The 27,787-nt window shown below is 39.5% G+C and overlaps 5 protein-coding genes across 8 annotated transcripts; 2 read left to right on the top strand and 3 right to left on the bottom strand.

Annotated features, from left to right (window-relative positions):
- The first annotated feature begins 1,122 nt into the window (after positions 1-1,122).
- Positions 1,123-6,338, top strand: LOC137956760 (protein MALE DISCOVERER 2-like). Of its 4 annotated transcripts, none has more exons than XM_068804389.1 (14): positions 1,123-1,395; positions 1,807-1,944; positions 2,049-2,213; positions 2,296-2,428; positions 2,550-2,621; positions 2,999-3,142; positions 3,216-3,344; positions 3,654-3,703; positions 3,806-4,273; positions 4,399-4,589; positions 4,705-4,837; positions 4,930-5,087; positions 5,178-5,366; positions 5,498-6,055. In XM_068804389.1, exons 3-14 carry the CDS (start codon positions 2,108-2,110, stop codon positions 5,756-5,758), a joined length of 2,034 nt encoding a protein of 677 aa, XP_068660490.1. In that variant the 5' UTR covers positions 1,123-1,395; positions 1,807-1,944; positions 2,049-2,107; the 3' UTR covers positions 5,759-6,055. The 4 variants fall into 4 exon arrangements, with proteins under 4 accessions (XP_068660490.1, XP_068660498.1, XP_068660482.1 ...); XM_068804397.1 differs by lacking the exon at positions 1,123-1,395 and adding an exon at positions 6,064-6,338 and having other exon boundaries at positions 1,407-1,944; positions 5,498-5,785; XM_068804381.1 differs by lacking the exon at positions 1,123-1,395 and adding an exon at positions 1,407-1,642.
- A 250-nt stretch (positions 6,339-6,588) lies between these two features.
- LOC137950727 (protein DOG1-like 4) lies at positions 6,589-7,446 on the bottom strand. The gene has a single exon (XM_068797366.1). The coding sequence runs from the start codon at positions 7,444-7,446 to the stop codon at positions 6,736-6,738; it is 711 nt and encodes a 236-aa protein (XP_068653467.1). The 3' UTR covers positions 6,589-6,735.
- A 1,121-nt stretch (positions 7,447-8,567) lies between these two features.
- Positions 8,568-10,494, bottom strand: LOC137943354 (CBL-interacting serine/threonine-protein kinase 12-like). The gene has a single exon (XM_068788972.1). The coding sequence runs from the start codon at positions 10,180-10,182 to the stop codon at positions 8,818-8,820; it is 1,365 nt and encodes a 454-aa protein (XP_068645073.1). The 5' UTR covers positions 10,183-10,494; the 3' UTR covers positions 8,568-8,817.
- A 1,751-nt stretch (positions 10,495-12,245) lies between these two features.
- On the bottom strand, positions 12,246-14,645 carry LOC137956751 (L-type lectin-domain containing receptor kinase VII.1-like). The gene has a single exon (XM_068804359.1). It carries the CDS (start codon positions 14,486-14,488, stop codon positions 12,413-12,415), a length of 2,076 nt encoding a protein of 691 aa, XP_068660460.1. The 5' UTR covers positions 14,489-14,645; the 3' UTR covers positions 12,246-12,412.
- A 2,294-nt stretch (positions 14,646-16,939) lies between these two features.
- On the top strand, positions 16,940-25,620 carry LOC137943338 (uncharacterized). Its single transcript, XM_068788971.1, has 8 exons — positions 16,940-17,457; positions 17,624-17,684; positions 17,772-18,031; positions 23,320-23,521; positions 24,647-24,778; positions 24,876-24,973; positions 25,073-25,191; positions 25,342-25,620. The coding sequence occupies exons 1-8, from the start codon at positions 17,086-17,088 to the stop codon at positions 25,406-25,408; spliced, it is 1,311 nt and encodes a 436-aa protein (XP_068645072.1). The 5' UTR covers positions 16,940-17,085; the 3' UTR covers positions 25,409-25,620.
- The last annotated feature ends 2,167 nt before the right edge of the window (positions 25,621-27,787 follow it).

Genomic DNA, 27,787 nt, shown 5'->3' with positions numbered 1-27,787 from the left:
TAATAACATATAAAATTAATATAATTAAATGAATTATTATTAAAAAAATTTAATTAACACACTGATTTAACTTAAAAACAATTTAATATTTATAAATTTTAATCTAAATTTTATATGATTCATAAAATAATTTTAAATAAGTGAATCAAATTATAATATATACTATTAAGTTTAAAATAATCTAAATAATAGCATATTTTAGTAAATATAAATAACTTTTTTGTTGTTATTATAAATCTTGTATAATAAAGATTTATTATTATTTATGTAAATAACTTTTTAATAGTTTGACATACTAAATACTACTTACAACTATAAAAAAATTAATTAATGTGAAAATATAATTATAGTAACAATAATAATCGTTATTTATAATCATATAAATCTATTTTTTGACATAATTACTCAGTAGTTTAAGTTTAATATAAATATATTTATATTTAATTATTAAATTAAACTTATTACTTTTTCACCTAAATGTTTAATTTCGTTATTTTAAAATTAAAAAATAAAATAAAATAATAACTTCTTTGAAGGTTAATTTAATTAACTAAATTTTATTGATATATATTTTTATTAGTGAAAAATATGTATAAAAATATTTTTTATGATATTATTTATTCTATTAACAAACAACAATACTAGACGTTGATGGACCCGGAAAGATTGAAATGTCGATTTTGCCGCGTTAGTGTGTGGTGGCTTTCTATTATTATTATTTGTTTCATCGTTCCAGGAGAACCGTACGTCATTCCCGTGTCTGACTGAGATGAGAGGGCGAACGTGGCGACCTCGTACCGCCAATCGTTCTCGTATTTTCAGCCTTACCTGTTTCCAAATATTCGTCTGATATCGTTTTAACTTGTTACAGAGAGTTTTATTCTGGGATTAGAGTCTAAATACGACTCTAAAGCTCGGTTAGGAAAACCGAACGATGGTAAGATCCGTAGAAAATGAGCGAAACCAGGGTTAAAATATTAAGGAATTGAACGTGGGGGGAGGAATGGAGGAATCCGAAACGGAAGGGCGTGCGAAACTGGAGGTCCACAACGTGGTCAATGTGGTCAACGTGGATTGTCGCTTTAGCGCCTCCAAATCTCCCCGCCGGCGACAATCGATGATCGTCCACTCAAACAAAAGTGCGGGTGGAAGAGAGAGAAAAGGTGAGACCCACAGCGCTCTTCTTCTGGCGATGGCGGAGGAGAGGCTCTGAAACTAGCCTGAAAAGGGCAGAGAGAAAGCGGTGAATTGCTCTCAGATTTACGCTTTTTTGCTGCCGGAATACTCCCCCCTTCCCTCATCCAGCTTCTGACTTCCCTTACCTTTTTCGCTTTAATCTTTTTCCGAAAAGCAACAATACTTCCCTTTCTTTTCCAACCTTCATCTTCTTAGCTGGTAACCTTTCCTATTCCCTCTCTCTGTTTCCTCTTTTCCTTTGCATTTCGCTTTTGCTTTGCTTCTTTTTCTTTTTTCTTCTTTTGCGCGGCATTGCTTGCAAACGAGGTTTTCTTCTCTTATACCAACTCCTTTCCCGTATTGTCTCTCTTTTCATTCGTTTCCATGGTGGGTTTCTCTTGGATAAGTGTTTTAACTCGTTCCATCCGTCTACACTTGCGTTTGATCCGTATTGGGTGAAATGCTGGTGAATTCTGTGTTGATTGTCGTCCTTCTTGTTTGTGTTTTCTTATTTTCTTTCTTAACCCCTTCTCTGATTCTCTACCGAGTTTTGACGTTCGACTGTTTGGCATTGTCCTCTAATTTGGTAACCTCGTTCTCATTTGCGTCGGCGTTCTGTCTGGTTTGCAGATGAATAGATTGTTTTCAGTCTGGCACTGATCCTTTCACCGAAAGGACCCGGGTAGAAAAAGAAATTCTGACGATAAGGGACTCGGACTCGGCACTTGCCTCCTGCTAATGATCGCTTCGTTCGCAGATATTGTTCTGGTGACCTCTGTAAATAGATTCGAGGCAATTCGTTAAAAATTTCGCTGTCTTGTCGATTAGAAGTCTTAGAAACTGAATAAAAGGTTTTATGTACAAATATCCAGCGTCGCTTATTCGGGCGCATTTTTGCTCCTAAGAAGACAAGAGTACGGCCTCTGAAGAGATGGGGAATCGATGGAACAGCTTCTGGTTCCAGCTGCAGGGGGTCTTCTGCTTTGTGCTGGTCTTACATTCCTTCATCGATGAATGCTGGTCCCTCAATTACGAAGGTCAATCCCGTTTTCCATCGGGTTAATGCTTTGGTGTTCTTTCTTTTCATTGTATTAACGTCTGTCATTGGTGGAAATGCAGGGATTGCGCTCTTAGAGTTTCGAGCGAAGGTTACGACCGATCCTTACGGCGCACTAGCTAACTGGTATCCTCACGATGTGAGCCCATGTACGTGGACCGGAGTTCTCTGTGTGAATGGTCATGTGGATACTTTGTACGTTGCTTCTTGCTTTTGGTTTTCGTCCGAGTAGATTTAGACCTGTAAAACAATCGTAATTCTTGGTTGAAGAAGATTGTGTGGTTAATTCTGAAGTTGTATTGGGTTGGAACTGCAGAGACTTGAAAGATCTTTCCTTGGTTGGGGTGTTAGCGCCTGCGATTGGGAGGCTTTCGCACTTGACTGCCCTGTAAGTACCATTCGTGATAGCTTTGTTTGGCTTTTCAGTTCTTACCCATGAGAGAGGCCTTCCTTTTATCTTATGGAGATTCTGCTCCAGAGAAGTCCTTCATGGTTGCACAGTTCCTGCTTTACTTTAAGCGCAGAACAATCGAGGACTTCAGCTAAAAAAGATGTATTTTAAAGTTTTTTTTGGATTAGGTGAATCTTCTTGGATGAGCAGCACACTTTGAATTGAATTGAATGCTTCTGCAGAGCAAAATTATTGATACCCTTGTCTTCAAATTTGATTCTTCCTGTTTTTTTTCTGTCAACAACGCACTCTTGAGGCCTGTAGCTGAACGCCAACTATTCATCTACTAGGATTTTCTTTTTTTTCTTTTGCAGAGTGCTCCATAAGAACTATTTCAGTGGAGAGATCCCCAAAGAGATTGCAAGTTTGACTATGCTTCAGCTACTGGACTTGAGAAATAATAACCTGAATGGGACAGTTCCTGCAGAAATTGGCGATATGCCATCACTTAAGCGCCTGTGAGTTTGTAATTTATGCAGATTGATGTAGTTGTCTTAATACAACCAGCTTACCTTCCTATTTCGTCTACAGTCTCTTATGTGAGAATAGATTTAAAGGCAACATACCATCAGAGTTTTTGAAGCTCAAGAATCTCTCTGGGCTACTATATGACTGCAATTTCGAGTCAGACGTAGCAGTAAATAGAAAAGTAGGACATCGGTAAGGATCTGTATCTTATTTGCTTCTGATAAGCTTCATCCCCAGTACTCTTCTGTTAAAATAGGCTACTATAGAGACTTTGATTTAGATTATTTCAGTGTATATTGTGTTTTTCAGTAACTTCAGTTACATTGATTAGTCATTTTGTTTATGTTTTGCATAGCATATTTTGTGTTCTAAATTCCCAAATGTGCTTGGCAGGCGATTCTTTCTTAGCTTAACTGGAGAAGGCAAAATGCTTAATAAAATTTTTGTTATCATTATTACCTGAAATTCGTTATTCATGGAGCATTATTTATCATGGTTCAGGTCTGGCAAGTCACATGGCTATGGAGAGAAGTGTGTTGACACTGAAACAGGTTATTTTCTTTCTTACTTCTTTATCTAATTAACTTGGGTCTGGTATTAGAAGGTAAATTTCACTAAATAGAAAGTACTCTCGTTTTGTGTTCTTTTTGTAGGATCAAGTGAACCATGTATTGTTCCAAATGACCAGAACCATATGCATATTAGCCGTCGGAAATTGCTTGGAGCATCTAGTAGTAATCTTGCTGCTCTCCCTGCTCCTGGGCTCCTAGTTGAACCAATTTTTGCTACTCTTTCAATGGGAAGTGGTTCATTTCCTGCCATAGCTTCTCCAAACGGGAGTAAGAAAGAACCCCAGGTACCAGGGGGAACTTCACAAAATGTGCAACCAACTTTAACAATGCCCCCTTCTTACCCAACTCCTGGCAACATGAATACCTATGATGTCAAACCAGGAGATAAACACGGGGGCGAATGGAAGCACATTTATATGCTCCCTGTTGGGGCCTTTATCCTATTAATTGCTACTATAATATTTTTCATGTGTCGAAGCAAAGGAGTCACTGCCATAGGTCCCTGGAAGACTGGACTGAGTGGTCAATTACAGAAAGCATTTGTAACAGGTAAACATTTTAATTGAGTCTGATTTCTACTTAAAGCTCCTAACTGTACAATGGGCTTCAATAATTAATTTGGTTTATTTTCTGAATTTTTTTCATTTATCCCTGATTTTTTATATTTTAAACAGGGGTTCCTAAGCTAAATAGAGCAGAACTGGAAACAGCATGTGAAGATTTTAGCAATATTATAGCTACTGTGCCAGAGTGTAAACTATACAAGGGTACATTATCAAGTGGAGTTGAAATAGCTGTTGCATCTACCTCAGTTCAATCTAACAAGGATTGGTCAAAACGTGCAGAGCAACATTTCAGGAAAAAGGTTTATCAGTTCTTTGGAAAAAGATTATCAAAATATTTTGTTTCCACAGTTATTTTCATATCCAAATGAGCAGCTTTTGACTTGTTTCAAATTCATGACACTTTTTGGATTCTAGATTGACATTTTTTCACGGGTGAACCACAAGAATTTTATCAATCTGCTTGGCTATTGTGAAGAAGATCAACCTTTCCTAAGGTTAATGGTATTTGAGTATGCGCCGAGTGGAACCCTTTATGAGCATCTTCATGGTGACAACTCCAGCCACCAGTCTTTTTATCGTTATAACTTTCCCTAATTGCATCAATGTTTTGATGATTTGTCGTTGTTGATTTTTATGCAGTTAAAGAAGTAGAACACCTTGATTGGGCTGCTCGTATGAGAATTATAATGGGAATGGCGTATTGTCTACAATACATGCATCATGACCTGAATCCACCAGTTGTGCATTCCAATTTGCAATCAGATTGTGTCTTTCTGACAGATGATAATGCTGCCAAGGTATCTACATTTTTTTTTCTTTTTATTACATTGGTTTATATTTAAAAAAAAAATCTTTTGATGGTTACTACTGCTATATTATTTTTTCAGATTACAGAAGTTAGTTTTTGGAAAGACTTGGTAGAAAGAGGAAAGATAACTAGTGAGGACGACAACAGTCTCTCTGAATTGCCCCCTGCAGATACTGAAAGCAATGTATATAATTTTGGATTATTGCTACTTGAGATCATATCTGGAAAGCTCCAGTACTCAGAAGAACAAGGATCTCTTGTAAACTGGGTAGGATGTCTTACCTCCTATAGTTTAATTTTATGGCTTAAAGCATATTGGATCACTATCCAACATATTGGCAATGACGAATGGTCTCTTTCTTGTGTTTTTCTAATTGTGAAACCTCTTGTTATTTTCAGGCTATTGAGAACTTGAAAGACAAACGTAACACCAGTTACATGATAGATCCTACACTAAAGGCATTCAAGAAAAATGAGCTTGATGTCATTTGTGAGGTCATCCAGGAATGTATACATCATGATCCAAGGCACAGACCAACCATGCGGGAAATGACTCTAAAATTGAGGGAAGTGCTAGGTATTTCAGCCGAAGCAGCAACTCCAAGACTGTCTCCACTCTGGTGGGCAGAATTAGAGATCCTCTCCGTAGAAGCTAGCTGATTTCTGCGTCTACAAGTCCCTTCTGAGGTCGTTCTTTTGTTTTATAAAAAACAAAAAAATCTATATATGAAGTGTCTATTACGTAATTGCTTTTGTCACTCTATATATTACTTATTTTGCCCTTGCAAAAAAACAAAAAAAGAGAAGAGTTCTCCATCTGGTAATCTTTGAAAAATTAAAGATGACAACCATCTCTCCCTGGTATTGCTCTGATCGAGTTTTTCAGGAACTTCCGTAACATGAAGATAGCTTGTGTTTGGCTTTGGTTGTACTCAATTGAGATTTGAGATACCCGTTATATGCAGATGAAGAAGAGTTTTTAAAAAGAATGACTCATGGATGCAGCAAGATGGAGCAATTGAACGTCCTCCGAAAGCAAAACAACTTCAGAAGGTGTTCCTCGCTTGTACGCAGTAGATTTTTAACTAGTTATGAAAGAAATGCACCTGGCTATGGAAGTGCCAAACAATTGCAGCTGCAATTTGCAGATCCTCCAAGGGTGTTGGATGATTTGTCTAAGCCACGAGTAAAACCAAAATACGTGTAAAAATTGTGTTTCATGTTCCTAGCTGAATGTTTATTGCCGTCGAATGTTTCATTACTCTTCAATCTCTGCAGTAAAACAGTTTTTTTTTTCTTCTCTCTTTTCCTCTTGTTTCCTTTACTGCAAGCAGAGAGAAGAGGGTGGGACGCCATTGAAATTGGCCTACGTTCGAACGATACCCATGTTGCCATCTCCTCCTACCTCTCCAATTCCACCTCAATTAAAATGCTCCTTTTCTACAGAAGACGCCTACTAAAGTAAAAACGTTTCATCCGTCATTTTTAATAAGATCAAAAGGTCCCAACTCTTTCCGCCCTAACAACTCTAAAACTAGAGTTTTTCATGATAAACAGGGCAATTACGCAGTAACTTAAGCCTCTAAAACACTCCTTAGTTCCTCTCCTTCTACACAACGCATATACGACCATCTTTACTATTTTACACACAGAGCAAGGGGCCATCGAGTCTCATCGCCATGTCGTCTCCGACCTTGGATGTGCAACATGACGACTGCCGCCATGAAATCAACCGCTTGAATAGGACTCAGCACCTCCACTACTCTGTTCAGTGTCTCCATTCTCAAACTATCTGCGCTTATCACTATTCTCTCCAACCCAGCGAGGTGTTCCTGCAATGCCACCTGCACCCTCGTGTCGAACCCTTCAATCTCTTCTCCTTCTTTTACTCTGCTTGCCAACCTCGCCAGCTCCACCATTTTCCTTCCAGCCACCGCGGCCTGCTGCTTCTCCATCTCTCTTTCCAATTCCTTTTCTTCAGAGCTCGTTCTCTCTCGCACCTCCCCTATCCTCTGCATCTGTTCCTCAGACAGGTGCATGCTTGGGTACCCTGTTTGGCGGAGTGAGTCGACCAGACGAAACGCAAGGGAAGGCTTCCAGCCGGTGATCCAGAGATGGGGCTTTTCTTCGGACGACAACCAAGACGGGCAGAAGAGAGCCAACACATCTGTTCTAGCTGCATCTGATTTGGTGGCGTAAAAGGTCTTGTAATGGTCCATCAGGCGTGCGACTAGTGCACGGTGTTCGTGATCGCGAGACGGACCCCTGGTGACAGAGAGGAGGTCCTCAAGGCTCGTCTCGAGTTGCCTCAGCCAGATTTCTGAAAACACTCTGAAATCGCTAGCCATCTCTTCTGCTGTACGTTCTTGTTGCTGCTGGATGCGGAAGAGGTGGAGCTGGGAATTTAAGGGGGTGAGCAGAGCCACGCAAGAGTTGAGATCGAACGCCACGTTGCTTGGATTTCAAAATTGCGTGTTCCTCTGCATGAATGAGGTTGCTGGAAAGGACCTCAGGGACTCTCTCGACGCTGAAGAGACACCGCCGACAATAAGTATTTACTCGACGTTTACTTCTACCGTCTACGTACCCAAAGGGTACAAAAGATACAGTTGCTTGCTTTTGTCTCCTCCCATCAGCGCGACTCTATGAGTAAACAATTGACCTTGAAAATGTGGGTAACCTTTGGAAGTCCTCAGTAGCCATTAAAATGATCGGTCATCACTAAAGCCAACAATCATCGTTAAATAAGGCTGAAAGTTGTTTTTAGTTAGGAAAAAAAAATAAAGAAACCATGATATTACAAGCAAAAGAATAAAGGGAATGATGAATTGAAGATCATTTTTTATTTGATTAATGGTACCTACTACCAGCAACAAAAACAACTATTGAAAAGATCCTGCTTTCCCCATTAAACAAATCAACCTTCGATTAGCAATGATGATCACAGCAGAAATGAAGAATTTGCCAGCTTTCCATTCATAGTTTTTAGAGAATTTGCCATGGCCGCCCATTGAGATGCATTTTTATAGTCAAACTCTCCTATTTTGCCAGCTTTTCTTCCTCAAATTATGAGAAGTTTCTTACGAGCTGGGGCACTACCACCACCATCGGCCTTAGGTGAGACTACCCAACTACTCGTCCTCAATTCCTCAAACTCTGAATCTCCTCTCATAAGTCTACACACTGCTCGAGCTGAAAGAATACCCTGGGTTCTGCTCTAATTCCGAAACCTGGGTGTATCCAAGCTTTCATGACTATCCGTTAAATTTCAAGAAAAAAATCTGAACATTCAATACCCATTAAGCATGCGAATTGAAATTCAATGCAATCTCAACCAGCCCTCAAGACACACACCGAATTAGCAAAACAGACATTAAATTCATTCCTCGAAACATCAGGAAATGCAGAAGATGAAAGAATGAGGAACAAAAGAATTACAAGATTTGTATACATTATAGAAAACAGGAAAAGAAAGAAAAAAAATCATTTATCTGAAGTAGAACATACAAATTCATCGGAGATGGGCAAGCAGTGAATACTCTGTATCTATCTAACCAGAATTTTGTTTTCCAAGCTCTACAAGTACAAGAACTACGCAATGAGATAGCAAAATAAGGAAGAAAAAAACTGGCTAGATATGATACAAACTCAGGGACTCTGAGAATTAGATTAAAAAAATTATATTTGCGGAGAAGAACATACTTCCGAGTTCTTTCTCCCTATTCAGTGTCAGAAGCCACGGAAGGAGACTCGTCGTGTACAAGATTCTGTAATCCGGGCTTCAATTCCCGATTACAGAACTCTTCGTATTCACCTTTATCCCCTGCTTTCCTCTTAACTTCGACGACCACCAGTGATGGTGTAAGCTCAAATATCTCTGCAGCGATTGTCAAAGGTCCCTTCTCCCCTTCTCTGGAACCTTCCAAACTGACCCTGCAGTCCTTCTTCCTCACAGAGAAGCTCACCACCTTCGCAATCTCCTCCAATTTAGATATAATTTTAGGAATAGGCGCCCGCGAGATAAATCTCGTTTCCTCCCCACCCTCCTCAAACAAACCTGACAAGTCGAATCCCCGGGAGAAGGAAATTATATCGAACGCGTTGAGGCTTGCAGGCCTTGGGAGGCCCAATCCTCGCCGTTCTGGAACGGATTCCGGCTCCGATTCGGCTTCAGAAAGTTCCGATTTGACGGATCCCTCCTCGTCTTCGTCTTCGACTGTGCAGAATCGGTCATCCTCTATATAGAATTTAATGTGCTTGAAACCCTTCTTGAACCATCTAGTTTCCATGATCTCTGGGATGGTCATTCTTGTTTCGGGATTGGTATCGAGAAGACGATTCAGTAGACGATGAAGTTCAGACGAGAACCACCGAGGGCAACGAAATTCGCCCTTGTAGATCTTCCGATACATGGCCATGACGTTCTGATCGTGGAAGGGAAGATAACCGGCCATCAGAACAAACAAAATGACGCCACAGGACCAGATATCGACCTTCGCCGCATCGTAACCCTTCCTCGCCAGAACCTCCGGCGCGACATAGGCTGGAGTGCCACAAAACGTGTGAAAAAGCCCGTCCTGACGGATCTGATCAGAAACGGCGCTTAATCCGAAATCCGAAACCTTCAAATCACCGTTTTCATCCAACAAGAGATTCTCCGGCTTGAGGTCCCTATGATAGACGCCTCTGGCGTGACAGAACACCACGGCGGAGATCAACTGCTGAAAATACTTGCGAGCCGTCTCCTCCCTCAATCTCCCTTTAGCGACCCGGTTAAAAAGCTCGCCCCCTTTCACGTACTCCATGACGAAATAGATTTTGGATTTGGTTGCCATGACCTCGAAGAGCTGGACGATATTGGGATGCCTGACGCGGCGCAAGATGGAGATCTCCCGCTTGATGTGGGCGATGAGACCCCCCTTGAGGATCTTCTCCTTGTCGAGCACCTTAATGGCGACGCTGTCACCCGATTTGACGTTCCGCGCGTGATAAACCTTGGCAAAGGTCCCCTGACCGAGGAGCTTCCCGAGCTCGAACCGGCCGAGGAGAGGAGATTGATTACCCTTGTTCTTGAAATCCGCCATCGTCGTCGTTGTCTCAAAGCAGAGAAAGAGAATCCCCCATCAACCCTAACCTTCCAATTCAAATGCAACGATTTCTCAGCGTCTTCTTTCTTTTCATTTCCCTTTTATTTTCCTTTTCTTCTTGTCGTGCGTTGGACCTGTCAATGACAGAAGGGGGGGGTTTGAATGTTCCGAAGGGGTAGGGCTGAGAAGACGGAGATGTGGAACGGAAACGGAGAGCAAAAGGATGACCGTTTGCCAGCTCAGGTATGGGTAGGCGAAGCGTAACGGCGCCGTGGACGGAGGGCGGAAGGGAAGGCTAAGAAGTGGAGTTTGAAAGAGCGGCAGACAAGTATTGCCACAGAAACAAGGAAAGGTGGGGGTCATAAGTTTGCTGACCTGTCATTGAGTCAGAGCCAGGGCGTTGATTCAACCGTCAGTGACCGACACCTAGACAGCCTCCCACTTGGGGGTTTTGGCCCCAAGCCAACTAACATGACATGGTTCAATGCATTGTTGGTTCGGCAAAAAGTGTGCAAGAAAGGTTGCATCGGGCACTTAAACGTAGACATCGGCCTGTTTGGTGCCCTGTGTCCATCACGAGGAACTAGACTCGTTGCCAAGTTCTCTTGTAATAGCTATCCCGTCCACAAATATCAAAGTATTAGAGTTAGGGATTCGATTCGGTATCTCTCGGAGTTCAAGCCGAGCACGAGATCCGAAATCGGCTAGTTTGAGTTAATGAGCTGACCTCGACCAAATCAAGGTTTGGCTCGATCACCTCAGTCGCCGTAGACAGTTTCTCGTCAATCGCTACACATCCCCTTCCCTCCGATTTCTTCCTCTTCCTCTGTTTCTATTGCCGCCACTTTCATCGCCTCTGTCGTCGACGGCAAGTCCTCATCGGCGCCACACCTTTGCTCTATGTCATCTCGATGGAAAACGAGAGTACAGAGAGATACCTAAGTTGGGAGAAAATAATTTCTCCCACCCCTGCGTGAAGTCAATTTCGCACATGAGAAAGTCGCATGTGAGAGATCGTAAACCAATGAAACCCTGCGTTAGACGATTTCGCACGTGTGAAAGTCACACGTGCGAGATCATAACCAAGTAAAAAAAAAAAAACTCTTTGTCCCTTCCTCATGACTCTTTAAAAAATTGAAAAGGCATTTTAATAGAAATATGTTTCTAGAGACTATTAGTGGTTTTTTCAATAAATATTGAAAAGACATTTTTATTAGAAATATAGAGACTATTAGTGCCTCATGTTTTTTGGAAATATTTTTATTAAAAACTCTTATAATTTTCTAAGTAAGATTTTCTTGCCAAGATTGGCTAGAAAACCGTATAGAAAAATTTTAAATAAGTATTTGACAGTTGATGGTATAATACTTTTAACATTAAGCAATTTTTATAGCAATTTTGTGTTTGACATTTTATTTGATTAAAATTTTATAGATAAGTATAGTAATATATTAGATTGATTATTAATTTTTATTTATTTCCCATAAGTGGCAATAAGAGGTCCATTTAACTTTCCTAAGAAATATTTAAAATTTTTTGTAATTTTCTAGTAAGTCTCTAATAGTAATAGTATTTAAAGTTTTTTTAGAAATGTGTATCCTAAGAAAAATATTTATAGTTTTTCCTAAAATATAAATTTTCAATCAGGGCACTAAGGAGGCCATAGTAAATTTATGGCCAAATTCAAAAATTATAAAATAAACTAGGGTTCTAATCTATTATCGAGATTCAATCCCGAACCTCCCCTATCATTGTTTTTAAAAAAATATATACATAATTTTATAGATAATTTATTTGACATATATTTTATGTAGAGTATTAAATGTAGGTTAACCTCGAGTTCGAACTCGAACTCAATTAAAATTATTAGGCTCGACTTCGATTACAATTTTAGGCTCGATTTTATATACAATTTAGTTAACATGCATTTTTTAAAAAGTTTTAAATGTATGTAAGAGCTCAAACTCGAGACATATAATTTTTGAAAAATTTTAAATAAATATTGAAGCTCGATCTCGACTTAAACTCTATTAAAATTATTGGGCTCTAACTCAATAGTAATTTTAGGCTCGAGGCTCGAGGCTCGACTCAATACCACTTGAGAGCTACTTTGTGGAACTCAATTAATTTATGTAACCAAGTGGATTTAGCCGGCACAATAGGAAAAAACAAAAGAAATAAATGAAGAGAAAAAAAAACACAAGAATAAAATGGTAGGGAACCGTCGTCACCTGCCCTCCAGGTTGACATCTGAAATGGACAAAGACACCGAAGAGGAAAGAGACTCCCTCAGCTCAGCAAAAGTCGGGTGGGCCCTCCCCCTTGAGCCGTAGTATTTTGACCACGTTTTCCCATCCTTCACCTTCTCCTGCAGCCATGCCACCGTCCCTTCCTCCAGTTCATCTATGTTCGTCTTCCCCGCTGTGGGGCCCTCCAGTGCCCGTGCCACGCTTCTCATGTCCGGTCGTGCCCCTGGGTCCGGGACCGTGCACAGTAACCCCAATCGTAATACCCGTTCCACCTCCTCTTCCGTGAAACCCCCGCGCCGCCTCATCCTCTCGTCCAGCGCCGCCGCCAGCTCCTCCTTTTCCGCCAGGCCCCACACCCATTCCACCAGCGGTTCCTTCCCCTCCTCCACCGGCCGCCGCCCGCATACCCCTTCCAGGATCAGGACTCCGAACCCGAATATGTCCGTCTTCGGACCCGCTTTCCCGCTCTGAACCACTTCCGGAGCCATGTACCCGACTGTTCCGACAACGCGCGTCGTACTCGAGTGGTGGGAGTGGCCCTGCATGCGGGCAAGGCCGAAGTCGCCCAATCGGCCGTTCATCTCCCCGTCCAACATCACGTTACTGGCTTTGATGTCTCTGTGCAGGACCCGTGATTCCCAGCCTTCGTGGAGGTAGAGGACGGCGGACGCCACATCTCGGATGATTCTCACCCGCGCTTCCCAAGTCAGAGCCATCTCCTCCGGGCAGTCGAAGATCCACTTGTCCAAGCTCCCATTCTCCATGTAATCGTATACGAGTATCAGGCTGCCTCTCTCCTTTTTGCACCAGCCCCGGAGTGGCACCAGGTTCCGGTGCTTCAGCCGGCCCAGGCTCGATACTTCCGATAAAAACTCCCGCACGCCTTCTTCGCTCCCGTGGTTAATGCATTTTATGGCGACTTCGGCTCCGCCCATGAGAACCCCTCTGTACACCTTGCCGTTCCCGCCGACCCCGATAAGTTTTTCTTCAGCGAAGCCTTTGGTGGCGTAGTGTATGTCATGGTAACTGATGCGATGCGGCCAGTACTCCTGTTCCCACTCCTCCGTCGCTTCATCGTCTCTTTCTTTACGTCCTTTTCGACATATCCGCACCCAAATCAACGTAACCGCCAGGACGGACGCGACGAACATGACCACAGCGAATGAGACTCCAGCGATGAAACCCCCGGACTTGGGAAACGAAGTCTTATTCCTGGGAAGAAAAGAGGGTAAATTGGTCGTAATTAGAGCTTCGTGAGCTGAAAAATTCGTGTTACTGAAGCTCCAAGCCAGAATCTTGTGGCCTTCGACTAACATTCCTGTTCCGGCGCAGAAACCCACATACATTTCGTCAAAGAAGATGTCGGCCAGATCAAGGGGAATGGAGAGTAGAGGACGTTTGGGCTTGCGAATGCCGGCGGGGGCCATGGAGACCGTGAGAGTGAAATTGGCGTAGTCGATCCAAGCTTGGTAATTTGCGCCGCTATTGAGGGTGAGATTGACGAAAGAGGAGGGATCGGTGTCGGGGTAATAGCCGGCGGTGTGGGCATCTACGGAGGTCAAGGAATTGATATCTACGCCGACGTGGTTAGCGTCTATGTCACCGAATTCGGGGTTTGCGAAGACATCGAACTCGACGGCGAAGACGTGGTTTTCTGGGCTGTTATTGTTGGTGCGGTTGAAGAGTCCCAGGTGTTGCGCCTGATTAGCGTTGAGAGTGCCTGGAGACGGCGCGAACAAAAACGCGAGGCCATGGCCTGGTCGATAATTTTTCAATGGGGGAAAGGCAAAAATGAAAGAGGTGGAGAATGGAAGAACAGACGAGGAATGGGAGGCTTTTGTGGGGATTTTGGCTTTGTACAAAGCTCGGCCCAAGGAGAAGGTTGAGTCGTTGGTGACGGCGAGGTGGCGCGATCTGATGGAGGCATCGGCGTATAAGAGCAAAGGGGATGGCCTCTCGTGGAAGCCATTGAAAACGAATTCGACCGCTGAAGCTAATCGAGGAACCAAGACGAATTGAAGGAGTAGAGAGATCTGCAGTAGATATATCTTCATGGAGGAGGAGGAGGAGACACACACGAAGTTCAGTCCCTGCAAGCAAGATCTGTACACGGAAGATAATACTCAGTTATTCAGGAACAGCGAGGACTAATTTTCTGGTCGATATTGGGAGGAAGAAGCGTGGATGATGAAGATAGCATTTGAATTTGAAATCGACCACTCGCTTTCATGTATATACAATAATGGAATCCCCGATCAATACTTATCTAATTATAATTTGTTTAGAGGCCCTCTCAGACATCTCTTTCAAGCTCGTTACCAAATATGAGACGACAGCCTTATTAATGGAAAAATTAGTTGCCGAATGCATTGATAATGGCAGATTGGTTTTCTGTAGCTTTAATCTTTATATTCCAAAGCTCAGACGTGAGACGCGGCATAGATAATGTCACTCTGGAGTACGGTACTTTCAGAGAAGTCGGCGAAGGAAAAAGGAGGTGAAGGAGATGACCGAGTTCAGAGCCCTGCGATAAAGTCTTTTTCGTTGTCAATTTTCAATTATCAAGCAAGCCGGCCGCCGGGAACGAAGCCATCAACGAAACCTGAAGCCTCCTCACTCTGGCACAGCCAAATTTCACTCTCCCTTTTGCGGGATACAAGTATGTTCAACTCGATGTGGACTTATCCAGATTTGACCATGGAAACCAGGTTAAAAAACAATAGTCACTTAGTCCACTTAGAACTTGAAATGAAGTGAAAATTTTTATTCATCTTAAATGAATTAATTCAACTTCAACTCATCCTTGGGTGTTAGTATAGACGAGTTCAAGTGCACTGAAAAATAAATTCCAGCGTTAGTGTCCCAAAATAAAAAATATAATATAAACAAGAGAATAAGTATTTTTTTGTGATATACTTAAATAAAATATATGCTTAAATATATAATTAACCAAAATAAGCATAGTTACTACATTTATAAGTGACTTAATGTGTAGTATTAAAATATATTAATAAACTAATTAATAAAAGACTTTATTATATTACTTAATGATTATAATTTATTATAAATTAATATAATAATTACGTGTGATTAGAATAAATTAAAATAATTAAATAAAAGTAAAAAATAACATAAGCGAATATAATAAAGAATTTTTTTTAATAACATAAGATATATTTTAACATTAAAAACCACTAATTTAAGACGATAATTATAACATGAATATATTGAATAAATAAAAATAATTATTTTATAAATAAAAAATATGGATTATTTTTTAATAACATAAGATATATTTTAACATTGAAACCCATTGATTTAATACAGTAATCAAAAAATTAATATAATAAATAAATATATTATTTTATCAATAACATAATATATATTTTTATGTATTATTAATTAATAATATTTTGTCACGAAATTTAAAACCATTGGTTTAATTAATTATAGCAATGGAATAATTAAACCAAGACAATTTATCAAATATTTATTTTAATAATATTTTAATTATGACTATTAAATCACTATTTTAATACAGTAATTATAAAGTGAATATATTGAATAAATAAAAATAATTATTTTATAAATAAAAATACGAATTATTATAAGTAGGAAAAATTAGATTACTTCATCTTCCTCACGACGCATGTCGTCTTCCTCAACACCGATAATGGCGGGAGACTACGGGGGGCCAACGGGCAATGGCGACGGAGGCGGGGCTCCGACGGTACGCCGAGAGGGAGAGAGAGGTGGGGAGGTCGAGAGGGAGAAAAAAAATTTAGGAGGAAATTTTTTACTTCACGGGGGGTGGGATGTCCTATACGTGATTCATGTCAATGATTCACAAAATAGGTATGAAACTGAATTCTCCAGTTTTTTGCCTAAACACCATCTAATATCATTCAAATAAAGAGGAGATCATTTTGGACTAAGGACCTAATCCAACGAACTAAGTAATGTGGGAGTAATTCGTGTCTGATTCATTTTCGACTAATCCCGTGTGCTGATATGATAGAATTGAACTTGATTTAACTGGGTTTGACCATAATTGACTTTTATATAATATCATTTTAATACTCTTACAATAAGAGGAGGATGGTTAAATAAAAAATAATCATACAAATAAATCTAAGTCCAACTACAATTGAAATCAACCTAAGTAGATAAATGTAATAAATAAATCTAAGTGTGTTTATTGCTAGCAACCCATTATAAAATATATAGAGGTTAATTGTCACTTCATCCATGATATATATATATATATATAATGCATTAACCTTAATTGTCACTCTCTCCTCTTTCCTTCTCAATTTTTCTTCCATTTTTTATTTGATTTAATCGCTAATAAAAAATCAAGGCTTAAAAGAGAAGTGATTGGAGGTTGATGGTTTCACTCTTGGGTTACAAGCATAGAGAGGTGGCTGGATGTTCGCCCCATCAGCATGGCTATCTCATATGATGGCTTCCGTCTTGCACAACCCCTTCGCAGCACAAAGTGCATATACTAACATAATAGATATTCTAACCTTCCTTTCTCTTCGCCCTTTCCTTGTATTCTCCTGTTCATTCAAGAAGCCTCTTTGTATCTCATTCACTGGTTCTAGGGTTTACATATGATTTCTCGTTTTATCATTTTCAGAGGCAATCTATGGCAGGAAGGAGCAAAGGAGCCGAGGGAATTGCCCTTCTATCCATGTATAATGATGAAGAAGACATGGACATAGAGGATGAAGACGTAGAAACAGAGAAGGGCAATTCAAGTGAAGGGGAGGATAATAAAAATTGCGAAGAGAATACTCCTCCAGTTAACCCATTTCAAACTTCTCAAACTCCCCCTCCTGAATCTGGTCCGTCAGCGCGAAGCCCAGCCCCACCGACTCCGCCGCTCCAAGCGATGCAATCTTCTCCTCAGGTGCCTCCAAATCTTCGTTCAGAGGTTTTGGATGTGCAGACAAGGAAAAACTCTCTTGGTATTGTTGATTATGCTCATGATGAAACTGCCATGTCTCCTGAACCCGAGGTTATATTTCTTTTCTTAATTTTCTTACTTACTCTAGCTTTTAGTTCATGCGCTAATTGAGTCACAATAAGGAGGCATCCTAGTCTCAAAGCTGAAGGTTTGTATTAAATTCATTTGATATGAGTTATCTTGATTGGGTTTCTCTTTCTGAGTGATGTAAGTACAGGAAGGAGATGTCATGGGTACGGGACGGATCATACTGAATGATGAAATTCATGTTGCTAATGGTACATTCATGTGTTCTTTATTTTGTACGGAACTTTCTATCGTGGATTCTTGTGAAAGTCTACATACAATTCTGCTGATATGTACAGGGTACTCTCAAGACAGAACTTCTCCAGGAACCATTCCAACTTCAATGCCAATTGTTCAAGCAACCTCACCGCAGCCCTCCGATCTGTCAGACCAACCCAAAAATGAAACTTCTACACCAATGGACTATGCTATTACCGAGCCCGAAGCTGCCGAGCTTGACAAACCTGCTGCAGGTTCCCCAGAATCACCAAAAGAAGTTGATGCTCTGGAGAAGTTTCTACCTCCAACCCCAATGACCAAGTGCTCCGAGGAGTTGCAAGTAAGTAATTTCATTTTTCTGTCTCTAGAAATTGCAAAAAAGAATTACACTGACTTTATAATTGAAACATATTTGAAATATCATAGCAGTGTTAAAAAGGAATACTTCTCATAACTCTTTTCCTTTTTTCTTGATTTCATCCCTTTCTCCTATTTATGCTCCCATTTTTGCAGTATGTGCATTAACCTCATGATGTGAATGATGATCTTAAGTTGGTAACCCCAACTTGCTTAAAATAAATTGTGGTACTATGAACCCCAGATATCATGGACAATTTTTGTTAGACTGTTTTGAGGTTATTATATAGAGATTTTAGCAAGTAATTGAGTAGGAAAACCTGTTGAAAGAATCAAGAATTAGGATGCATAGCTTAGATGAATGAGGTGACTGTATGGGTAAAATTCTGGAGAATGAGTTGTTTGAAAGGAATTCTTTGAGCGTGCAACTTTAGCAGGCAGTTTCACTGGCACCCTTTTGTTGTTGGTTAATCTGTTTGTTTGGGAAGTCTTCATGGTCTATTTGCTTGCTGTCTGGTGGAGGTGTTGAGGGTCTGGTCTTACGTGTGTCGAGCTTAAATTCTTCATGATGCAGGAAGCTTTGGTTAATGAAGAGAGGATAACAATGTGGTGGCTCTTAATGGGTTCAACTGGTGCTGACTTATGCTTTACTTTTTTAAAGAGAGATATGAATAAGAAAGCCATCTCCATGCCATTGCTGCTGCCAACAATAATTTTCATAACCCTTTGTAAAGAGAGCTGTGAAGCCACCAATCTCATGCACAACCTTTTCTCACACTCTGAGTAATCTTCTCTTTATTATTACTTGATTAAATGTTTTAGTGGCTCTTGCCACTCTTTCTGTTTATGACAACAAGTGTCATGTATCGACAATATGTGCTCCATCATCGTTTGGGTGCTATTGGAGGAGCCATTCTCTTGGGCAGACTTCTCTGAAGCAGGTTGCCACTTAGATTTTATTGAGAGTTTTTTGCTTTGGTAAATTCAAGGGCGTCTTGAGAGTCAGCTATTTATGCTACATATCATTCCTTTCTCCTATTTGTGCTCCCATTTTGCATTATGCGCATTAACCGCATGATATGTGTTAAAATATCAACTCAGGGGTACTTTGATCTTTTTATGTATTATGTTTTTATCTTATATGATGTCTGTTAGGTAGGCAATGTCTTCATATGCCTAATTTTCATTCATTTTAGAGGTGTATTTTAGGAGATATGTAAGTTTATGCTTTGAGGGGTATTTTTGTTTTTTTATGTAAAAATTACTTAAAACCCTGATTAAAAGAAAAGGGGGTGTTCTTTTGAGGCATACACTCCAAGGCAGCTCCTGCTGCTCTTCTCCATGCTCTTCTTCTCTTATTTCTTTTTTTTTCACCCAAATATCCGATTTTTCAATTTGAATGCTGAATCTTATGTTGGTATGCCCAATTTGCTTAAAAACATTGTGTTATTATGAACCCCAGATATCATGGACAATTTTTGTTAAATTGTTTTGAGGTTATTATATAGAGATTTTAGCAAGTAATTGAGTAAGATAAAAACCTGTTGAAAGAGTCAAGAATTAGTATGCAAAGCTTAGATGAATGAGGTGAAAGGAATTCTTTCAGCAAGCAACTTTAGCAAGCAGTTTCACTGCCGCCCTCTTTTTTGTTGGTCTGTTTTTTCGGAAAGTCTTCATGGTTTGCTGTCTGGTTGAGTGTTAAGGGTCTGGTCTTACATGTGTCGAGCTTAAATCCTTCATGATGCAGGAAGCTTTGGTTAATGGAGAGAGGATGACAATGTGGTGGCTCTTAATGGGTTCAACCGATGCTGACTTACTCTATACTTTTTTAAAGAGAGATATGAATAAGAAAGCCATCTCCACGCCATTGCTGCTGCCAACAATAATTTTCATAACCCTTTATAAAGAGAGCTGTGAGGCCACCAATCTCATTCACAACCTTTTTTCATACATTGAGTAATCTTCTGTTTATTATTGCTTGATTAAAAGTTTCAGTGGTCCTTGCCACTCTTTCTGTTTATGACAACAAGTGTCATATATCGAAAATATGTGCTTCATCATTGCTTGGGTGCTACTGGAGGAGTCATTTTATTGGGAAGACTTCTCTGAAGTTGGTTGCCTCTTGGATTGTGTTGAGAATTTTTTGCTTTGGCAATTCAAGGGCTTCTTGAGAGTTAGCTATTTATGCTGCAGAGAAAACTCATTCCTTTTTAATGGAGGATTATCATCCCTTTTCCTTTTTCTGGATATCCTCCCTTTCTCCTATTTATGCTCCCATTTTTGCAGTATGTGCATTAACTGCATGATGTGAATGCTTCTCTTATGTTGGTATGCCCAACTTGCTTAAAAAAATTGTGGTGTTATGAACTCTAGATATCATGGACAATTTTTGTTAAACTGTTATGAGGTTATAACGTAGAGATTTTAGCAAGTAATTGAGTAGGATAAATACCTGTCAAAAGATTCAAGAATTAGTATGCAAAGCTCAGAAGAATGAGGTGACTGTATGGATAAAATTCTGGAGAATGAGGTGATTGAATGGAATTCGTTGAGCATGCAACTTTAGCAAGCAATTTCAGTGCCTTCTGTTTTTTTGGGAAGTCTTCATGGTCAATGCGCTTGCTGTCTGGTTCAGGTGTCAAGGGTCTGGTCTTAGGTGTGTCGAGCTTTAATCCTTCATGATGCAAGACGCTTTGGTTAATGGAGAGAGGTTGACAATGTGTTGGCTCTTAATGGGTTCAACGGGTTCTGACTTATGCTATACTTTTTTAAAGAGAGATATGAATAGGAAAGCCATCTCCATTCCATTACTGCTGCCAACAATAATTTTCATAACCCTTTACAGAGAGAACTGTGAGGCCACCAATCTCTGTCATAACCCTTTGCCTTACATTGAGTAATCCTCTCTTTGTTATTACTGGATTAATGGATTCAGTGGACTTGCCACACTTTCTGTTTAAAACAACAAGTGTCATGTATTAAAAGTATGTGCTCCATCACCATTTGGGTGCAACTGAAGGAGCCATTTTCTTGGGCAAACTTCTCTGGATCAGATTACCACTTACATTGTGTTGAGAATTTTTTGTTTTGGCAAATTCAAGGGTTTCTCTAGAGCCAGCTATTTATGCTGCAGAGAAAGCTTATTCCTTTTTAACAGAGGATTATCATGTGATGAACAAGCTTGTGGGTACCTGTTATTTGGTTATACTGGTCAGTCTATTATAATTTTCATAACCATTTACAGAGAGAACTGTGAGGCCACCAATCTCTGTCATAACCCTTTGCCTTACATTGAGTAATCCTCTCTTTGTTATTACTGGATTAAAGGTTTCAGTGGACTTGCCACTCTTTCTGTTTAAAACAACAAGTGTCATGTATTAAAAGTATGTGCTCCATCACCATTTGGGTGCAACTGAAGGAGCCATTTTCTTGGGCAAACTTCTCTGGATCAGATTGCCACTTACATTGTGTTGAGAATTTTTTGTTTTGGCAAATTCAAGGGTTTCTCTAGAGCCAGCTATTTATGCTGCAGAGAAAGCTTATTCCTTTTTAACAGAGGATTATCATGTGATGAACAAGCTTGTGGGTACCTGTTATTTGGTTATACTGGTCAGTCTATTATAATTTTCATAACCATTTACAGAGAGAACTGTGAGGCCACCGATCTCTGTCATAACCCTTTGCCTTACATTGAGTAATCCTCTCTTTGTTATTACTGGATTAAAGGTTTCAGTGGACTTGCCACTCTTTCTGTTTAAAACAACAAGTGTCATGTATTAAAAGTATGTGCTCCATCACCATTTGGGTGCAACTGAAGGAGCCATTTTCTTGGGCAAACTTCTCTGGATCAGATTGCCACTTACATTGTGTTGAGAATTTTTTGTTTTGGCAAATTCAAGGGTTTCTCTAGAGCCAGCTATTTATGCTGCAGAGAAAGCTTATTCCTTTTTAACAGAGGATTATCATGTGATGAACAAGCTTGTGGGTACCTGTTATTTGGTTATGCTGGTCAGTCTATTATAATTTTCATAACCCTTTACAGAGAGAACTGTGAGGCCACCAATCTCTGTCATAACCCTTTGCCTTACATTGAGTAATCCTCTCTTTGTTATTACTGGATTAAAGGTTTCAGTGGACTTGCCACTCTTTCTGTTTAAAACAACAAGTGTCATGTATTAAAAGTATGTGCTCCATCACCATTTGGGTGCAACTGAAGGAGCCATTTTCTTGGGCAAACTTCTTTGGATCAGATTGCCACTTACATTGTGTTGAAAATTTTTTGTTTTGGCAAATTCAAGGGTTTCTCTAGAGCCAGCTATTTATGCTGCAGAGAAAGCTTATTCCTTTTTAACAGAGGATTATCATGTGATGAACAAGCTTGTGGGGTACCTGTTATTTGGTTATGCTGGTCAGTCTATTATATTTTGTCCTATATTGTATTTACTTTATTTTCTGGGTTCATATCAATGAAAGAGATCATCGTAACTGAAAAATAGATGCTTATGCGAATATAGCAAAGTTATAGGTGTAGAAAAAAACTATTTACAGTAAATGCTTCTCAATATGCACAAGATTTTTGCATACTCTTGATTGTAGGTTGAATAGATCTTTTGGGGCCTCACCTCCACAAGGTTTATGTCAAGGTCTATATACTTCTCTTCAGCTTGCCATTAGTAAAAAAATAAAATTTCTCAATAAAATTGTGTTAGGGGCTTATGGGTGGAGATAAAAGGTTTGAGTTAATGGTGAAATCCATGAAGTAATGAGTTCTGTATTAGGAATTTCTTACTAATGGTGTCCACAGTTATTTATAACTGATGGTATCAATAGTATTTCTGATTCCATGCTTTCTGGTCTCTTGTGACTTTGATTGTAGAGATTCCTGTCATACTTCTGTATGAGGCTTGGTATTCAGTATGAGGATCAAGGAAATCCTCGAACACTTTGATCAATAAAATCAAATGAAAGCCAACTTTTACAAAGAAAAAATAAACACAATATCACTTCTGTTTCTTTTACATATGTCCATTGCAACTTCTTTGAAAAAGATATTGGTCTTCAATTTCTTACTTTAAATGACAAAAGTTTTATGTCATTAAAAAAAGAAAAGAAAATTATTGTTTCCTTTTCTGCTTTCCTAATTGATGATTTTAGACTACTCTTCAAAAAAAAAAAAATTGATGATTTTAGACTGCCGTTCATTTGAAAAGACCTTCATGTATCAGCTATTCTTACAGCTTTTTGTTTGCTTGCCTTCTGGTCTTTATGCAGGAAAAGATTAACAAGTTTCTTGCCTATAAGAGAGCTGGCAAGAGCATCAATGCAGATTTACGCAACAGAAAGGATTATAGGAACCCAGACTTTTTACTGCATGCAGTCACATACCAAGAAATAGATCAGATAGGAACCTGCTTCAGTAAAGATGTTTTTGACCCAAATGGATATGACCCAAGCGACTACTATGATAGAATAGGTAACTGGCAATTCCTTTTTTTTTTTTTGTTTTTACTCTGAATCTTTTGGAAACTTCATACCAATGTCTTGGTTCATTGACATTTTTGCTTTTTGGAAGCGTCTTTTTTGCTTTTTCATGTCTGTGGAGGTCTCTTGCAATACCTTTTACAAAATATGTAAAAACTGACCTGTCTATCCATTGGATAGTTGCATGAATCATACAAGCCTGATAGATTTATTAAACCTATACTCTGGGTATACACCATGTGGCAGAATTCACAGTACTAATTCAGAGGCGAATTTCTTTTAATGACACTAGAAGCTAATTTGAAGGAAGGGTTAATCTGTTATGGTGGATTTACTTCAGTAACTGGTGTAGAGAAATGGAGACTGTTCTTCCTCTGTAATCTGTATCTACAGGTCTGGAATTGTTTGATAGATTTTTAAAATAGTATTAGATGTTTAGACTTTTATGCTGATGTCCAATTCCTAAAGATTCCATATATTAAGAGTGGCTTCTTGTAAGCCAAAACCTTGTTATTTAGGATGTTCTGTTAATTTTGTACGAAGAAAACTTTGAAAATCTGGATACTATAAAGATGATGAAAGGGGAAAACTATTAGCTATTTATGGAGTAGAGCTATTATTTTCTTAGCTTGAAGCAAAGTTTTTGTTATGTTCTGATCTTCTTGTAAGACGAATGTGACAAAGTTATGGGTCCTGGTAAGAAAGAGGCTACTATTTGACAAATTCTTCTTTTTATATATAATGAGAAAAAATATCCCATTGTAGAAAAAGAAAAAGGGGGTAGATTGTTATTTGACCTTGTGTGAGAAAAAAAATCCAGATAGTTTCAGGAATTCCGCAACTGCAACTATATCTGACCTTTTCAATCCGTTTTGCAATATTGGCCAGAAATTCTACTGTCGAATATAAGACTGCTTTCCTAAAGGTCAAGTCATTTGCATAACTTTAAGTCATTTAATAGATGGAAAATGAAAGCTTCTTGACACTGTTTCTGGTAAGCGGCATATGTTGAATATGTCCGTCTTTCACTATTTGAAAAATAATATTGAAATATTTTAGTTTATTTTTATTTTTTCCTGAATGCAAACTCATGTCCACTTTGCTATTTGGGTTAAAGAGGCTGATATGAAACGTGAAATGGAAAAGAAAGAGCAAGAAAGGAAAAAGAGTCAGAAAGTTGAATTTGTTCAAGTAGGTGTACAACCTGGGGCTGTTATTCCAGCAACAAAGGTCAGCACACAGGTTGCAGGTATGGAAGAGTATTTTTTTTGCCTTAGTTTTTGTCATTGATAATGAACACAATTTTTGTGAAAATCTGAAACTGTAAAGCATATTGTATTTTCCAGTTTCTGGTGTAGCTGTTGCCGCAAGCGGTTTGCTTCCAGCTCCAACTGATGGAATAACAAGAGAAGGTCGGCTGAACAAGAAAACCAAGTGGGACAAGGTCTCTCACTTTTGTCAATAGATTGAAGGTCTTCCATTTATTTTTATTTTTAAAAAAGAAGGAAAACCCAACTTTTATTTCGTTTTCACTTGATTTCAGGTAGATGGTGATAGGAGGATCCCATTGCATCCTGGCACTCAAGATAACATAGCTACGACTGGTGCCCATTCGGCCATTCTGTCTGCTGCTAGTGCGGGTACTGGATATACAGCATTCGCGTAAGTTTCAAAACAAGATAATTCATTTTCTTATCTTTACTTGTTGGTAATATTGTATACGTATAATGGAAAATCATAATTCTCATAGAAACCTTGGCGAGAATTGTCCAATGTTGTAGTGTTTATGATGTGTATCTGTTTACTTTTCAGACAACAAAAGAGAAGAGAAGCTGAAGAGAGAAGATCAAGCGAGCGGAAGTTGGATAAAAGATCATGAACCAGATAATTTTACAAGTCCAGTAATTTGCCTCTTAAACACAGCAAAGAGCTTGTACCTTGTCTTTCGATGTTTTATTGAAATGCAGCTGACAAATGTAGCTTTGTATGCATTGGAATGAAAAGCTCACATACAAAATTCTCATGCCCTATCAAGTATTTGTGTAGCCAATTCAATCAAGTTACACTGAAGACTTAATGAACTATTTGGGTCTTATAATTGTCCATAACCAACCCGGATGAGCAAAATATATTGCATTATCTTCTTGTCCATGGATCCCGTTCACTCATTTTGGCTAAATGGTTGTCAAACGCCGAAATCAGGCAAAACGAAGCGCCCGTTGATGTGTAACATTCCCGAGGAAAATTTTCCTGTAAACTTGGTTGATCCATGGAGGATCAGGAGTCGAGCCAGGCAATGGGAAGAGAAAGTGAGAAAGAAGGAAAACTATATTTGCTTTGGTCGTAGCACCTGCACAGCACAGGCCTCATGCTAGGCGTCGTCTTCATATGGTGCCAATGATATATGGGAGAAAAAGGCGTTCCGGAAGGGAGACGTTTTGATCAGTTCAGTACTTTATTTGCACATTCCCTTTCATTTGATGGTCAAATCACCGCATACTCCATCCCACAGCCGAAAGGAATCTGTTTTTTCTAAAAAGTAGAGGGCTTACGTCTTGTTTCATTCATCTTGCCTCCCCTCCCTCAATCATTTTCCTCCTACGGTGAGCTCTTTTTCTCTTTTGAGAAAAACTAAAAAGCCGAAGGGAAGTATGAACTTTTCTTCGTTTCCTCAAGAATGCTTGCAGGGTCCACGTCTTTACAGTTTTCACAATATTCTTTCTATCACAGTGTGCGTTTGGCCCCTTCTCACCTCACTCGGTCAATCGTTTGGCAAAAGGAAACAAAACGATCGTAGTTGGCCGGATTCATGACTTTGCCTAATTGAAAGCAACGCCATGATGATAATGATGCTGGAGTTTAACTTTGGCTTTATTAACAGCTTTAGAGATGCATACTAATTACTCTTTTTTCTTTCTTGCTTGTTCTTTTTCTTCGGTAATTTCTTTCTTGTTTGCTCCATTCCAAAAGCGCGGTCAAAAGATTCTTCCTTTTCTGCTGCTCTGCTCAACTCTAGGTGTAATGACAGCTAGGAACACTTTCTATAAAGGATCACTCATGCTGCTTAACCGTCTGAAACCGTTTAGTGTTTAATCTGAGATTTTTATCTGCGCGTATCGTCAAATTATCCTTTCGACGACGCCATGAGAGCCGTCTTTCAGGAAAAAGAAAAGGTCTAGGATCCTCTCCCTCCCTGAAGTTACGTTTGCCGGGAAGTTAACGATGGGTTATTAAGAATTAAGATTTACGATCGTTGAGAAATCAACTGTGAGGAAAAAGATCATCACAGAACACACGCCCTACTCCAAAAGCGTGGTATGCGTCTTACGTGTTTGAAGTGCTAAAAGAGGAAGCATTTGAAAAACAGATTGGTGGGATCCAAATTACAGAAGCAGATGTACCCCATTTGAGAATATGCAGTTTCTGATTGAAAACGTCGATTAGATAAAACAAAAGTTTTGTAAATTTGATTCTACATCTCAATTCTTCTTCCTTCTTCCCCGATTAGTATTCTCACAAAATAAACATCGCCGAGGCCGCCAATAAACCTTTGCGAAATGGGTCTGTCGAGGCTTCCTGTCTCTTTGCCAGTTTGCCCTTTTGAAAGCTGGGGAGTGAATCTTTCGCGATTTGAAAAGTGAGATGAAGTAGCATTAATTTCGCTGCAACTGCCACTGCTACGCTAAAAGAAAAGAAAGCGAGTGTTTTTGGTTTTTTTAACAGTGGGCTCGGTTGTCGATGCTCTGTCCATTAAAATATATACGTTAGATGATTCGGCACTGTTGCCTCAATAGGGACGGCTGAAGTCGCCCTGAACACATTCATGGCCTTTTTTAACCTTACTACAGAAATAATCAAACTGGGGAACAAAAACTACAGAGATTACAGAGAGTACTCGGATGCAGAACATCGATCGTTTGAAAAGTTAACCAAAGATCTCTCACCTCTATAATCTTCCTTCGAGCCAGAATCCAGATACAGCGCAGCATTTTTCCGAAACTGTCGTCCCCGAAAAACACTCCGGATTTCTTAATCTCCTGAGCAGGTATTTAAATCGACCAACGGTAACTTTCGTTTTGGTAGTCTGCATCCGGAGTGAGGGGCACTTTAGGCATGAAAATATCAACGGAACATTTCGAAGGTGAGGGAAGGGGCAAAAGATGACTGTTAAAATGACGTGGCGACTGTATTTTTCCTCCATCTTTGTATCTATTTCCATGTGAGTGACACTTCTCCCCTCCCTCCCTCCCTCCTTCCC

Source organism: Aristolochia californica, unplaced genomic scaffold (genome assembly GCF_029961685.1).
Source record: "Aristolochia californica isolate CCGP_79_NKW_82.1479 unplaced genomic scaffold, dmAriCali1.0.hap1 SCAF_1, whole genome shotgun sequence".
NCBI classification, from domain to species: domain Eukaryota; kingdom Viridiplantae; phylum Streptophyta; class Magnoliopsida; order Piperales; family Aristolochiaceae; genus Aristolochia; species Aristolochia californica.
The sequence above is the reverse complement of the archived record's forward strand: the minus strand, read 5'-3'. Positions and strand labels throughout refer to the sequence as shown.